General features: G+C 35.4%; 1 protein-coding gene across 2 annotated transcripts in view; it reads right to left on the bottom strand.

The window, feature by feature from the left end:
* LOC145668468 (testis-expressed protein 9-like) overlaps positions 1–17,013 on the bottom strand; it is a 69,537-nt gene that overhangs the window by 39,555 nt on the left and 12,969 nt on the right. For both annotated transcript variants that reach the window (XM_081736383.1, XM_081736382.1), the window contains exon 3: positions 14,499–14,569. In XM_081736383.1, the coding sequence (XP_081592509.1) occupies positions 14,499–14,569 (71 nt within the window). The remainder of the gene's footprint in view (positions 1–14,498; positions 14,570–17,013) is intronic.

Below are 17,013 nucleotides of genomic sequence, written 5' to 3'. Positions count from 1 at the left end.
GTAGGGGCTCTCACAGAAAATGTCTAAGGACAAAGAAATCTACGGGCTGCCTTCACACAGAAATATTATTAGTTTTAGATGTATCCAATGTTAACAAAAATATAAAAATTAGGGACAGAACTGATAAGCCTCCTTAAAATATTTACACTATGGAGAAAACTACGCTGGAAACTTCAAGATGCTTTTGTTTAGGTAATATAATCTGATAGTATAAACTCATGTTTCCTGTGTAAGTATCTAACTTTATCCTCTTCCCACTACAAACTCACACTTTTGCTTATCTGTTTCTTGACAGTGCTCCATTGACAACTGATGAGTGTTCAGTAAATCCATAACAGAAGAGCAAGAGATGCATGGCTTATTTGTCTGAAAAATTTTGAGCTTATTCTTTTACATTAAATTTTAGTAAGGAAACAACAATACGTTCCTGCTTTGTTTTCGCATTAGTATATGCTGAAGAAAAAACATTGTCAATCGATATGGAAGAAAAAGGACAAGTTAGTAAACGTGTGGATTCTCTAGTTCTAAACATATTATTCGTAGAGCTATTAACGATTAACGACAAAAATATCTTAGTGTCAGAGAGTGTCAGCAGTAACTGTACTAACAATATACTGGATTTCAGTTAGTAATATGTTTACGGACTCAACATACATATATTATGAGGAGCATAGGACGACCGACCACCAACCCACACACACACATACATACATACATACATAAAGATAAACTTATAAACTTTCATTATACAGCTCTTTCGTGGCTAAGCGGTTAGTGTACGCGCCTTTGGCGTGGAAGATCCCGGTTCGATTCCCGATGGGAGCTCGGATTCCATGCTAATCAGTAGGACCACGTCTCATATAGCCTTGCTGCTGAAAGGAACGTTAAACTCAAGATCAACTCAACCCAAACTTTCTCTATAGTTTTAAACTACCGTATCCAAAATAACAGTTCATGGCTCTGATTTTGCAGACTAAACTCATATTAGCTTATAGGCACCGACTTTCAATGGTTGCTCACGCTTCGGTGTTTACAACAGAAATCTCAACCTCTCGTATTTTATTTTTTTAAAAAAACAAATCCAACAGACTAATGGTTCCCAAACTGGGGTGATCCTCCTCAAAACCGTGAAGGAGCATCAAACTATTAAACTAATCAACTACAAAACATGTATTATCGAATTGCTGCAGCCTTTTTTTTTTCTACCATGATTATCTAACCTTTGTAATGAACAAAATTCAAATAAACATTGAGATTTTTTGTTTTTCCATTTCAAGTGTGTTTAGCAATATTAGCAAAAGAAAAGAGAAGAAAAATGTTGAAATAATAGTGATTTCAATCAAACCTCCGAAACTTCTAGAATAATTTGAGTGAAAACTGAAAATGGCTCAACTACCTTGTAATTTCTAGAAACTCAAATTATATAAACGCTTTTTACAGTTTTTAAAACATTACCAGGATCGAACTCCACGTTATTCAAAGAAATAATCTTACAAAATTAAACTTGCATTTGAATATGGCTTATTATTATTATTATTATTATTATTATTATTATTATTATTATTATTATTATTATTACAAGTAATTATTGAATGCATATGCATCCTACCTGAAATCGTACTTGAGATTACACGTACCCATTGCCCATTTTTATCTATCTATCTATCTATCTATCTATATATATATATATATATATATATATATATATATATATATATATATATAGAGAGAGAGAGAGAGAGAGAGAGAGAGAGAGAGTTAGTTTGCAGACTAGAGCGCCAAGTTAAACAAAAAAAACTTTGAAGTTGGCTGTGAACCCACAAACGCTCCTTGTGCCACCAGTAACCCATTTTATTTTTCATTACGTTACATGGGCTATATCATTCATTTAGCCAAACCCCCGTTGTTCCACTTCAGGCACACTACCCGTTCTCTTGTACGAATTTCGTTGTTTTCTTCTCAGGTTTTCGATGTAACACGATATTGTTCAGGCAGTTGCTAACGAATAAAACAGGTCTTGGGCGTTTGTGGGTTAAGCTAAAAACTGAGGTTAAATTGCTCTTCACTTACTTAAAATTATGGTTTACTCTACAGCACATAGAATGTGTTTTGCCTCGTGGAAGTTCTGCTGATAAACTCATCGGCCACTTTCTCAAGATCTAAAGAATTAGTAATATCCTTGGGACGTGTAAATATCTAGGTGATTCGATCTCTTGTGGCTCATGGTGGTTCGAAGGTAGGTTTTGAGGCGTTTCAATGTAGAAAATGACTTTTCTGCAGAACATGTGGAAACTGATATCGTAAGAACTAATCTATTATATCTTACGTATTCTGAAATTATATCCCAGACACAAGCACTACCATAATTTTGCAGAAATATTACGACATTGTCAATGATGTTCAATTTAAAATTCTTATTGTTATCAACGTCTAGACACATGTCTTGTTCTGTGATAAAATTTATTTGCTCGGAGAAAAAATCTAAAATCAGAAGCCCTTTTAATATTTCTTGGTATAGGTGTAAATAGTTAGCAACCTTTATCATATGATTGATGCCTAACAGGTGATGCCACCTACGAACCTTCGTGGCTGTGCACCTGCCTACCATGCGTCATTCACAGGAAAAAGGTAAGATGCTATACTCCTTCTGTACGTTTAATGGAGTATTATAATGAAAGGGACATATGTAAATTAAGTTATTTAGTGTTAAGAGTGATACCAAAAGAGAAAAATGAGTGTTCAGTGTATGTTATAAGTGCAAAGAAAAGTTTGATTCTAATTTGCGAGCATAATTATTCGAAAACTGAAACAGAAAACGTATGCTTTTAAGACTGACAGATGAAGACTTTAGTATGTAATTTTTCTTTATTATAACTGCATGGACACTAAAGCAGCATTGTAATTGGGCAAATATTTAGCATTGAACATTTTTTATGCTCCTATTTGCAAATTGGCCCGCATTCAAAAGTTTTGCGGATGGTGATTTCAAAATTCTTGAACTTGAGAAAAGCAATTAATTTTTGCTTCCAACATATTTCTTTTGGTTTAATATTTAATAAAATTTGTTACTTTCGTTTAGTTGAATTTCAAGCTTTCAATTCTAAATTTAACCTATATTTGAGACAACACCACGAAAATATTCTATCCGAGTTGGTTCCTTCATTTCTTAAGGAACGGAACAAAATAATTAAATTACCCCTTTTCTATGAATCAGTGTTTGCTAGTAAAAGTAAAAGCTTTAGTTTATGTATAAAATTGTGTTCTTTTGGATTGTAACCCTATTAGAGAAAAGATTAACCTTCCAAATCAGAACCTGTAAAATTGAGTTTTTGTTGTGTTAAGAGAAGCACGGTAAATTAGACGTAAGAAATGAATTTTTGGTACACTGCAGAGGCATATGATTATTATAACCAATTTAATAGGGGGAAATATATTCCTAACCTCAGCAACTAGTACCCATTTAAACAGCACAGGTTATGATGTTAATATGGGTAACATGTGTACGTTTGGGCATGTGGAACCGGGCAGAAGTTGTCAGATGCGACCCGTAGAGGATCTGATTGATTTTGCGGAGATTACAATTCCTCACGACAGCATCAGTCATAACGCAGTAAATCCTATTTCAGGGCCAAATACCAGTATACGATGTGATTTCGGGTAAATTTAAAAGTCAAAGTGCATCTGAAGCAGTAGAAAGTTTGGTAAACAATATTCCCGTATTAAATTCCGTAGATGGTTACCAAATATGTCATTTTTTAATGCAAGCTAACAGTTTGATAAAACAATGTAGCTCCTACAGATATATTAGTTCTCTTATTAGGTAGAATTACAGGTCCATTATTTTTAGATTTTCAACAAATCAAAAATGAAAATGCAGATTAGTCTATTGTGCGGAACAAAATTGTAATATTATTAAAACAGAGATAATTTGAGAAAAGCTGTACCATGTAATGCGACAAGAAGAAACATTTAGGGAATTTATATTAGAAAAGGAAAATATTTTGGATATTTTCAATATGCATATGAGTGAAATAGAATTCTGTAATACGATAGTCAACCTAATTACACCTGAAATTCGTAATATATTTTTGTTAACTTCTACTCCGAATCAAAAGCAATTATTATTGTCCTTTGCTGAAACGTACGATTCAAACCGGAAATATAATACAGATTATGCACATGTACAGTCACATTTAACTAGTGGAACTGTCTTTCCTAATGTTAAAACTAATCGTAGTCAAAACAGACATTGTTATACTTGCGGCATGAAAAATCATTTTTGCCGTCAATGTAATCTAAGAAATGAAAAAAAAAAAAAAAAAAAAAAAAACTGAAATGAAATGAAATTAAATCTTTGACTTTTACGTCCCACGGTTATGCCGGTTAGGCTAAAGGAGACGGTGATGATGAGTGATGAATGAAATGGTGGAATGAAGAAAGTGGGAGGAAACAGAAGAACCCCGAGAAAACCCACGCACACGGTATTTGTCCACCACAAAGTTCACTTGGCGGGGGCTAGGATCGAACCCGGAACCCCAAGCACCAGAGGTGAACGCTCTACCACTGAGCCACCGCCCCCCCCCAAAAAAAAAAACCTGAAAATTTGTTAGAAAATAAAAAGTGTTATAATATTACGGACACGAAGCAAGATTACATGGTACAAATAATGGTTTCCGTATGTCACAATCCGGTGTGGTGTTACATAGACACTGGCAGTAGTACAAACTATCTGATCTATTACTGAATCAGATTAAGATAAAGTGTAATCGCAAAAAGTAAGTCAATCATGTGGTCACTTCCATGAGTCAAGTACCCATTTCCATAAAAGAAGCAGTGGAAATCCATTTTTTCATAAACAATAGGAAATTTACAGACTGGTTTCTTGTGATTGCGCGCTGGGCATTGCTGGGGAGAGGACAAACAACCTTGGACAAATAAAACATCAATCATCTAACCTTCAGCGCCCACAGGAAAAGTGGGAGAGGAGAGCGAAAAAAGGAGGCTACTGATTCCGAACCTGTCTTAGGAAAACCAATGTTCAATCCTGTATACCATACGATATGCAATTTTGAGGATGTCGCTAGTCAATCACAAGGTAATAATGACATACTATCTGATATTTTTGATGAAAGTTTATGTGATTATGTAAAGGACTTAAAGAAAACAAATATTCAGATGTAATATCAGACAAGTTAGGTACTATTAAGGATTTTAAATATGAAATTTTATCAAAGGATGATAGCCCTTGCATTCAACAGCCATATGCTCTTCCTAAGCACAAAATGCAAGAATTAAATAATCATATACACGAGTTAATAAAGCAGGGAGTAGTAGAAGAAATTAGTAGTTTCCCTTACATTTCCCCATCTTTTTTAGTCACTAATAAGAACAATAGTAAAAGGTTAGTCGCGAACTTCTTGTCTTTGAACAAAAAGGTGATTATGCAGGTGTTTCCAGCTCCTAATTGCAAGACTATTATAGGGAATATAGGTAAACATACTATCTTCAGCGTTTTAGATGGAAAATCTGCCTTCTATCAGTGTTTATTAGACAAAAAAAATTTGCATTATACACAGCATTTGCCACTCCCAATAGACTATCAGCTTATACAAGACTGCCGATAAGCCTATGTGTTTCACCTTTTGTATTAGCTAACCTCTTTCATAATACATTTAAAGATCTATTAGGTGATCAAGACATCCTATGGGATGACTTTATAATACACAGTTCCGATGTAGAATCACATAAAAGAACTTTAGAAAAATTTCTTGAAAGATGTAGAGAGTGGGGAATACAGTATCTCCCAAGCAAAGTAAATTGTGTAAGAAAAAGGTAAAATTTATGGGATATGAATTTAGTAAAGGGAATATGTGTATCGATGAAAATAGAGTTAGGGTGTTAAGAAATCTACTAGCACCAAAGAATAGAAGAGGTTTACATAAACTTATAGGATTTTTAGGCTATTATCTCAGATATTTACCGAATTATTCTGAATTAATAGGTCCTTTGCACAGATCACGATCAGAGAAAACACCATTTAAGTGGGGTGAAGAGGAAAATAAAATTTTGGAAAAAAATAAAAGAGGAAACAGAAAATCATGTTGTTCTGAAGGTCCCGGATTTCGATTCTCCATTTATAATTCATATTGATGCTAGCACCAAGAATTATAGTGGGATCCTAAGTCAATATGACGAAAATGGTAACCTTAGACCTGTTTATTTTTATTCAAAATTAGTTCCCGAAACTGACTGGAGTAAAAACGTATTTGAACTTGAATTAAAATCATTGGTCTTAGCTATATCAAACTTTGAACCTTTTTTGCATAGTCATCAGAGGTCATCAGAGAAAATATGGTACTCTTATAAAAACAGTAAATTTATCGTTCATTAATTTTTTGGAAAATTCCTTCTGTTGAATGTATCTTTACAGGAATTACAGCGACAAGACCCAGAGTTAAAAGGCACTTTTACCCAGATAGAGGAAGGTAAAACTGTGTCCGATTATGTAATTAGATATAATGTCTTGTTAAAAGAAACAAAAGGTAAAATAAAGGGTTGTGAGCAGTTGTACCAAAGGAAATGAGAAATACTATAATACAGTATCATTACGATTTTCTTGGTTCAGGTTCCCATTAAGGAATAAAACGTACAATAGGACGCATTGCAGGAAAGTTCACGTGGTCAGGGATGTTTCAAGAAATCAGAGAATACGTAAAAAGTTGTAAAATCTGTCAGGAAAAAAAAAAATACTAAAACTATGGGAACTTATTCAAAAACTGTTAAAATACCAAATCATAACTTTTATATCGATGTGCAAGGTCCCCTGGTAAGAAGTTCAGGTTATAAATATATTTTGATACTAACAGATAGTGCTAGTCGATATTCATTATTAGAACCATTACAACAACTTAATTCTAGACTCATAATAAATAAATTGGGAGAAAATACTGTGTCATTATGAATGGATAAATAGACAGAGCTTCATATTTTGTCAGTGACGTCTTTGAGACTTACTTATACAGCCAAGGAATAAAACATATAACAACTAGCCAACTAGCCCTTATAATCCCAGTCTAAACTTAGTATAGAAAGTGAACATTATTGTAAAACAGATACTGAGATGTTATGTTAATAATAATCAGAGTAATTGGTCTAAAATTCTACATAAGATTCAATTTACTTTAAATTCAAGTATAATTAGTGAGACTGGTGTCAGCCCAGGTGAGGTTTATTTAGGGCATAAGATTTTTAGTCAATTAGATTGTAAATGGTCATTAAATGTAGATATCTTAGATAATGAAAGACACAAGGAACAAATGCTAGAAAAAATATAAGTAAGTCATAGAGAAGAAAAGAACAAAATTATAAAAGGAAAAGAGTTCCTGCTGATTTTACAATAGGTCAAAACGTACTTATTAAGAACGTTTAATAATTATTGACTTTCGTTACACGATAATTGGAATAAAGCCAAACGTTGAAGATGTGTTCCCGTGAAAAATGTTACAAAGAATTCAATAGCTATTTACAGTTTGTGTTGCTTAGCGGCTTCACTTTCACTATAGAGGATTGCAAGCATTGCGCAGTAAATTGAGCTCTGACTTTGACCTTCACTGAACCCAAAATATGACAAGGGGTGGGAAAGTTTTGCCCGTCGCTAAACAATATTGCCATCTTCACTTTATGCTAAAAATCAATTAAGTTAGATTTTTGTTACAGGAAATGGAGTTTCTGTTCTCTCGATGACAGGCAAAGTTCTATGAGGCAATGGTACCATTCGGGAGGCAAGCATCAGGTTGTGAACCAGAGTTTAGAAAATGTTTCTGAGGGTTAGGTCAAGTTTAATACTAAATTTTGAGAAGCAACATTTTTTTAAAATTTATCCGGCCGGGGTCAGGCCAAAAACTTTTAAAATTTATCGGGCTCGGGCCGGGCTTGGGCCAAGAATTTTAAAAACATATTGGGTCGGGCCGGGCTCGGGCTGAAAATCTCTAGAACTTTTCGGGCCCGGGGTGGGCCGGGCCTAGGTACATTCGGGCTGGATTGGGCTCGGGCCGAAAAATTCGGCCCGTGCAGGTCTCTGGTTCAATGTCTATGATCTTTCTTTTCAACCATTCATACAACCAGTTACGTTTGCAGTGCCATCGAGTCACTGCAAGGATGAACCTTGTGAGAGCATCCTGAAGTAGAGAATACAAAGCTTCACCAGTTGTTGATTCAGTTTCGTATAGTCAAGAAAAATTCACTTATCTGTAAAGAATTGTTCACACTACGAGAACACAAAGAATCCAGTTCGGTAGCTGAAATGTCACACATCTCATCAACAATTAAGAAATACCATACAGCTTCTCTTTTTTACTGTAATAACTTGTTTAATACTAAACTGTAAATGATGCTTATTAACTTATTTGATATGTCATGGGACAGCCAACTACACTGTGTAAGTTGCAGCCAAGATTTCAATTCAGGTACGTCATTTGCTCGTAAGAGAAGCAGCTTTTATCTTCATGTCCTCTAATAGCCAGACGTTACTGAGAGAAATAATTGAAAGAGGATATGATTGCTCTGAAGATCAGTCTTTCCGTCTGCATTTCCTTCATTTTACTGTTCGATAGAGAAGTTGCAACATTAACACCTTTCTCAAGCTCTTGAACGATATAGAGTGCAAAAAACTTCTTTCGTGCACTCTAAATCATTCAATAGCTTTATACCAAGAAGGAAACCCTTCTGTAACAGACGCCTTTGTTGCTTTTTGTTTCGAAACAGAACTCGAAACTTTTGGATTAGTTCTTAAACCTTTCTTGCAAATACAACATGTAACCTTACTAAGATTACCTAACTCTTCTTTATATTCTATTCACGGGTACGATACTTTCCAGGACTCTTGAAGACACATATCTTCCTGCTGAATTATTTTGTCTGATAAGTCTTCAGATGATTTAGGTTCTTTAACAACAGCTTCACGACTACTACTGCTTCCTTTCTCCAGTCCATTAGAATTTTTCTTTTTCGGTAACTTTGTTACATACTTATGCTTTTTATATTACTCTTGGTCGTAAGCAACATAAATAATTTGCTGCATGTTTCTCTACAGTACACTACTACTGCTACATTATATATGTAAAGCCTAACTATTGAGTTAAACATTTCACTAAAATAACTACACGACAGCCGACAAAAGCCATTTCAATAATGAAGTTTGTTCTGTTGGAAACTTAATCAGAGTGCAATATTTGAAATAAAGCGCTCACGGATTGGCAGCAAGTATTAAAATAAAGTCAAAACGCAAAACACATTGTTGAAGTTTTTATATAACAAACAATACTGCACAGAGGTGAGAAATCACTTGTTTGATTGATTATTATCGCAGTTTTTAGTTTGTATTGTGTGATTAAATAGATTATTTATTGATAAAGCCCCCAGCAGATGTCATAACTTTATGACAAAATGTAATTTTGAAACTAATTTCAATGCAATTTCCAATGTGTGCTTCAGCCCCGGAGCACCCATATACTCGGCACCTATATTTTAGCTTCTTCCCATAGAAAATCAGAAGTTTTGCAAAAGAAACAGGACGGAAAACGACATGTAATAATAATTTTATTTTAAACCAAAAATTGCAGATTTTTATACTAAACCGCAGATTGCAGAATTTTATTGCTTTCTAACTTCCCATTCTTGAAAGGTCGCGATGACTCAATGGTGGAGTGTTCACCTCTGTTGCGTGGTATAACTGGTTCGAACCCGGCTCACGCCAAGTGAGCTTCGTGGCGAACAAATATAGTGTGTGTGGATTGTCTCGGGGTTCTCCCGTTTCCTTGTATAAATATATTCTTTATTCCACCATTTCATTCATACTCATAATCACAGTCTCCTTTAACCTACTTGGCATAACCGTAGAACGTAATACGTCATTTCATTCTCATTTTTACTTTGTATTTGTTTATGGTATGATTCTCTTTGATATGGTATGCAGTACTAGTTTCAGGACCACTCAAGATAGACAGCTCGAATTGAACATTGGAATACTAGTACTGTATGTTATGAAGGCACTTCCTTAACCGTAATCAACCACAGGAAAAAAACAGGCGGTGGTTGAATATCGTAAAAAGGTAAAAAAGCGAAAATTTCAGTAAGCTTTCATTTAAAAAAAAGTCTCTGTTGTATCTCTATTTGTAAAGTGAGTGTTTCTTGAGTTCATTTACCAGGCCAGTGGTGAGCGCTCTATCACTGAATTACCGCGGCTATAATTGTTAATCAACTTGTAACACAATAGTGAAATAATCTATCTATTAAAATGCTACAAAAACTATAAAAACGCCTGAACTCCAACCTCTAACTTTGGATTTCAAAGCTTTGATTTATGGTTATTTGTGATTTCATGTTTAACACAGACAATATTTTCAAGTGTGTGTACTTTAAATAAATTATTTAAATACATCTTTTCTATAAAGTTTATGTTTTAAAAGTATTGTTCAAAGTCTTTGTATTTTAGTAAGCCTTCTCCAAATTCAATGCAATTGAATTATGCTGCCATCTTTGGAGTTCTTTAAAACTATACGTTTGTGAACGTTTATATGTTTGTGGCCAATCCTTTCGACAATGAGATCTCGGAAACTACAGGCTCTAGAAAGATCACGTTTTCACTGATCAATTGCAAATTTTGCGTAGATTGTCCACTTCTAATTGAGTATTTAAAAAACATGGCCATTATTTCTTTATTACATTTTTACGGGTACACTGGAAGTGTTGAAATTTTTAAAAAAAGAAAGGATTATATCCTACGCATTATCCATCCCAACACCACATAATTGTATATAGGGGTTGTATATCCCTCAGGCGTTTGTTTCATGGCCAAATTACAATGAAAGACAAAAGATAACCATTTCCCCAGTTTAAGTTGAATCTTTATTGTTTGGAGTGTTTCGCCCAATGAACACCATATATCACTGACATTATAACTAATTGTGTGTGTAATGTATTTGCTTATTACATATTGCATGCAAGAAGAAAACATTGATCATACATGAATTAAAAACTTCAACCGGAAGTAGGCTCAAATCTTGCAAACTGTGCAAGATATTGAAAAAATAATCGGAAAAATCTCCCTTTTACGGTATCTCTTGCCGAGTTTTATCAAGACGTCTTTCACTTGTATATGTAAAGGGACATGTACAGATGTGAGGAATAACAAGGAGATTCATGCTCATACGTGAATGATGCGCTGTGTAGAGAGCGCAAGTTCAGCTAGTGTATTATAATTTATAATTGGTATTCTTTTCATAATTGTAATGTTTTAAATTATAACAATAAATAATACATAATTTTAATATTAGCTGTGCACAGTGGTGCTATTCTAATTTTTTAACGACCGGTTCTCTCTCTCTCTCTTATATATATATATATATATATATATATATATATATATATATATATATATAATCCTGAGAATTGGAACGGAACAGAAAGATGTGCACAAACTGTGGAAAGTGATTCGTGGCAGTAAAATTAGTTAAATGTGACTATGAACATCAGCAAAACAGTACATTAGACAGTTGCGAGCAGGATCAGTCTGGTAGCTGATGGTACTGCACTCTGGTCGAGACGATAGGTGAATCGGAAATGAAATTAAATATTTCATTTTTACGTCTTACGGTTATGCCGGTTAGACTAAAAGAGACGGTGATTATGAGAAATGAATGAAATGGTAAAATGAAGAAAGTGGGAGGAAACGGGAGAACTCCGAGGAAACCCACGAGCGCGATGTTTGTCCACCACAAAGATAGGTGGATCGGACGCAGCTATCGGCCATAACAATGCTACTGGACAAATACGAAGAAGAAGACAAATACAAAGCCAATGACTGAACAGAAAACAAAGACAAACAACACCCAGTGATTGACGATGTCAAGCGAGACGCGCTGTGCACGAATAGTGCGCTGTGGACTAACGATGATCAGCAATGTACACGCCGCTCACAATACGAGTAGCCTGATAGCAAACGTACGTACGTACAGCACAGTACACAGCACACTACTTACCTCGAATGGAGTTAGAGTAGATTTTCGAAATGTTCGCATGGCTGTCAATGCATGCATAAACACATCACATCAATGACTGACTTACCCTGTCGAATATTTCACGCTGAGTCCGCACATTGTTACAGGCAGCATGGATATGTACATCATCCACATGCTCCAAAGTATGTACATCAGGCACATGCTCAGCGTAAACGACGTTTGAAGATATCCTCACAAGTAAAAATCAAGGGGATCTAGGACATGTGACCGGGCAGGGCATGCAACAGGGCGATACCGACCGATCCACCTGCCGAGAAAAGTATTGTTCAGATATGCACGAACGGGAGCAAAGAAGTGGGGGGAGCTCCATCGTGCATCAGCCACATGTTGTTTCGAAATACCGGTGGTATATCGGGCAAAAGAGGCAGTGTGTCCCGGAGTAACTGCAGATACGCGTCGCCTATTAGTCTTTGTGGCAAAATAAAGTGTCCAATTAACTGGTCACCTCTAATCCTAGCCGAAACAATTATTCGAAACTGCTGTCGATAGTGGGACTCAACCATTCCATGTGGATTTTCCTGCGCCCAGATTGAGTGTTGTGGAAGTTGATAATACTATCTCGCTCAAAGGCAGCCTCATCAGCGAAGATGATTAATGATAGAAATCCCAATATCGTTGTAGCTTGGAGCAACCAGCGACAGAAAGCCTCCCGGGGAGTAAACCGGCAGTCTGGAGACCATGAACACATGGCAGGTAATATGGATGAAAGGTATTCTCCTGTAGAATTAGCAAGACAGTGCTTTGAACAATTGCACGCATACTGGCTAACTGCCTGGAGTTCATATCGGGATTTTCCACAACTTCTTATAGCACACGAGCGTTCTTCTTAGGTGTCCGGACTGTATGCGTCTGTTCCACATCTGCACACATAGATGCCAGAGTTCCCGTCTTACGTAGGGGACAATACACTGCAATGAATGTTCGTTGATTACGCTGGTATCATCGCAGTATTGTCTACCAACCTCACGAGCATTTCTATTCGCTTTGTCGTATGTAAATAGCATATAGACTTGTTCATCATACGAATAACGGACCATTCTTATAGCACTAACACAACATTTACACTACGGAGCTTTATTACACACTTTACCTACCTTAATTGCATCTCTTACAGGTCCCTATACCACCGTCGCGTTTGTTTACGCCGTCCGACAACACGTTGTACTACTACCGGACACGAGGTTACTAGCTTTCATTCAGAAAATACTGTCTTTGTGAAGTGTTACCCTCAGGTCATTTTGCTCTACTTACACATCTCTCTGCTGCAATTGTTTCCTCGTACATAAATACTGTAAAGCACAACTGCTGGTCCACATGTCGTTCATGCGCATCAAGGTCGACCAGCAATCGGTCACTGACACTTGTACAATCTTGCGGCCTAGTATCGCGTCTCTACACACATGCATAAGTTGATGCACATCTTTCTGTTCCGCTCCAATTGTCAGGATTCGATTTTCAATTCCAAGTTGCTATCCCTCTCACTCGTACACGACGCAGAATTCGACAACATGCAAGAGAACTTTTTGTCTTCTTTTGATGTCACGAATCACCTCCCGAAGTTTGTGCACATCTTTCAGGTTCATTCTGAGAGAGAGAGAGAGTATATGGATAGATATACAAGATAGGCAAAAGCAAATCTTTTACTGGATACTTCAAAGGATAAGTAGGAAGCTACACAGCATACTAATACAAAGTGGTGTGACGAAATTAGGTAGCACTGCTTATATCTTCGAAACGAATCATCCAAGATAGATGATTGTCAAAAAGTATTAGAAAGACCTTAATCCAGCAATGGATCGACAATTGCTGATAATGGTATGTATGTGTTTCAAATATAAAGAACCCTCACCACTACACTCATGTGATTCAGTTCTCATTCTAAATATCTGAGCCTTTGAGATTAAGAAATAAACGCTTACACCTTGTTCTGAGAGATCATATGTTTAACCTTGTAGCAGTAAGAATTTCTAAAAACAAAGATGGTTAAACTAAAATGTACTGTTCCTGGGTACAACTGCGTAAAATTCACTGTTATGTCTGTGTACAACAAACGGTTCTGCGAACTCGAAATATTTTAACAACCGGATCTACCGAAACGGTACGAACCGACTGAATAGCACCATTGGCTATGCAGAGAAATTCAAATTCATTCTACAATGCAATACATAATATTAGTGAAGTACCGTGCTGAGTTTGGTAGTTACAAACTGAGGCTCTATATCAGAATGAGCACCGCTGAACTACTATACTATTAATGAGATTTGAATTGATTAAATGATTTTCAGGAAAAAAAGAAGAAAAAGAAATGCAGAACATGTAAGAGGTACACGTTTGTAAATATGCTATTTCATATACCAACAACAAATATATTTAACTTTACATAAAATTACTAAAATTACTCCACAAAAAATTAGGGCTTACCATTTTGCATTAAACGTAGATCCCGCTAAGGACTGTGATGAAGGGCCTCGAGATATTCGTTCTTGAAATTTCTACAACAGATAATAATAATAATAATAATAATAATAATAATAATAATAATAATAATAATAATAATAATAATAATAATAATAATAATAATTATTATTATTATTATTATTATTATTATTATTATTATCATTATTTAATATATTTATATTATAATTTAATGTAATTTATGATCTAGAAATATTTCTAACATTCTAACTCACATTTCGACGCAATACAACATACAATCAGGAAAGACAAAGTGCAATAACAATTACAATTCAAATTTCCACAATGTAAACGTACTTAATGGATTTCCATGATACAAACATGAATATATTTCAGATGGGGTGAATACAATTAAAGAACAAATCATTATTATTAATATTGAAAATGGTACCCGTATTAGAAGAAATGCAACCAGTAGTGCGCGAATGGAATTTTGGGCTTGATGAAGGAGAGACTGACGTCAAGAACTTCAACTATATCGTCATACCAAGAAGACAGACATCATATACACATGGCTATAGCGAACCGTACAAATACCACAAATACGCGAAATAATTTTGGAATGTTGCACAGCTACTATTGTCCTCACTTGCTGTTTAACTTCGTGTCATCTGGAGTGTTGGGCCCTTCACGGAACCCATTGTTGCATACCACAGACATCTTCGGCTAGAATGTACCCTGGACGTCGCACACGATGGGCTGAATGGCATGAAATCCTGTTCTTCGACATATCTTGCTAGTCTCTGAAGTACTATGATGGTTAAATCAGTGTCTGTAGGAAAAAAAAATGCGGCGTCCAATTGGGCGATATACGCATTCTGATTCGCCATACCGTACGACATCAGATATTATAATATTGGATGTCAGTCTGCTTACGGATAGAACGGATTGCAACACGTTCACCATGCACCAATACATAACTGATTTTAAGTTGCTAAGTGAGAACAAGAGGAGTACAACTATTTGTTCACATCTCAGTATATGTTACTCATGAAAAGCATGTTACATTATAAACTAAGAAAAAAAGCGTCAATATGTTAGAAAAAGAAATAAAACTTCGGTAGAATATATTAGTTCCACTTTTGCAGTTCCTGAATAAGATAAGATAATTTTCGAAGAAGACAATGCGCTGCAACACGTAACACATGATTTTCGACAATTCGTGGAGAAATTCCATGCTCTACTGCTTTCTTGATCCGTGTGTTGATGTTATCTCTTGCCTATTGATCAGTCGAATCTAGGACCAAACAACTCACGCACCTCAGATCCTTCCTTCTCAGCAAAGGCAGAAATTTGGCACGGAGGGAAAACTGCATTGTTTATAACACTCCAAGAAGATATCCAACTTCTCTTTCTCTCTACACCTTTTCGTATCGCTGAGTTACTAACATAAATAGTGGCTCGTCATTCTACTGACTTCTGTTACAGTCTATAGATTCCTGAAGTGCAGTCGCACATCACACGAGCTGTTAAAAATAACTAATTCTACCTTGTAGCATATAATCTTTCTACTAAATAAATGTGGCACTGCTAGCTTTTTTCAAGTATAGCAAGACTGTATTTTAGATTAAATGACCAAGATTGTATTTTAGATACAAATGAGAAAGAAGGTACTGATAGTTTGTAAAAGACATTGTCCAGCATATATGTCTCGACAGATATTTAGTTATCAAGCATCACCGAAAATAAAAGAATGCCTATTTATCCAACCTATTTTTGACAAAGACTATACGCACAAAAAACAATAACATCGAGAAAAACTAATAAAAGTAATACAAAATTTCAACTTGGAATGCAATAAAACGGCAAGCTGGCATAAAGACAAAAGTAGTCTACGCATGAAATGTCATTAACTTATTATTATAGACAAAAGAGGTCAGATAAATATGTAAGACAAATTAGTTTTTTCAATCCCTGAAAAGATGTTCATGATGATCTGGGTACCAGCCAACTGCATAGAAGTCGAAGACACTGTATTTTATCACTTGGGAAAACTACGATTCAGATCAGCAGAAGCTTACAACTGACATGCGACAATTTTCTTACTTAGTGCAGAAAGTGGAAATCCATTGTCAATTCCGAGAAAACGCAGGCTCTTGTTTTCCTTCCACCTAAAAATACAACTAAAGTTCACCGAATCCTGCTAATCTTCACGTATTAGTTGAGGTCATTTCCTTCGACCAACTGCCTTTGCTACCTATCTTCGTCTAGTATTCGATCCCAAACTCACTTCCAGAAACTGTCTCAAAAAGCATCAACTAGATCAGGGTGGACTGATTTAAATCACGATTTAAATCCAAGATTTAAGTCATCTGATTTTTTAAATAAAAATCGTTGATTTAAATCAAATTCCAAAATAAATTAATTTAAAGTGAAAAAAAGTAAAATTCCGTTTCTGTTCTGTTATTTCGATTATGGAAGATAATAATCATAATACAATGAGAAGCAAATGTATGTCAGC

This window comes from Thermobia domestica, chromosome 13 (assembly GCF_964235325.1).
Source record: "Thermobia domestica chromosome 13, izTheDome1.hap1.1, whole genome shotgun sequence".
Lineage (NCBI taxonomy): Eukaryota > Metazoa > Arthropoda > Insecta > Zygentoma > Lepismatidae > Thermobia > Thermobia domestica.
Note: the sequence above shows the minus strand (reverse complement) of the source record. Positions and strands in the feature narration are given on the sequence as shown.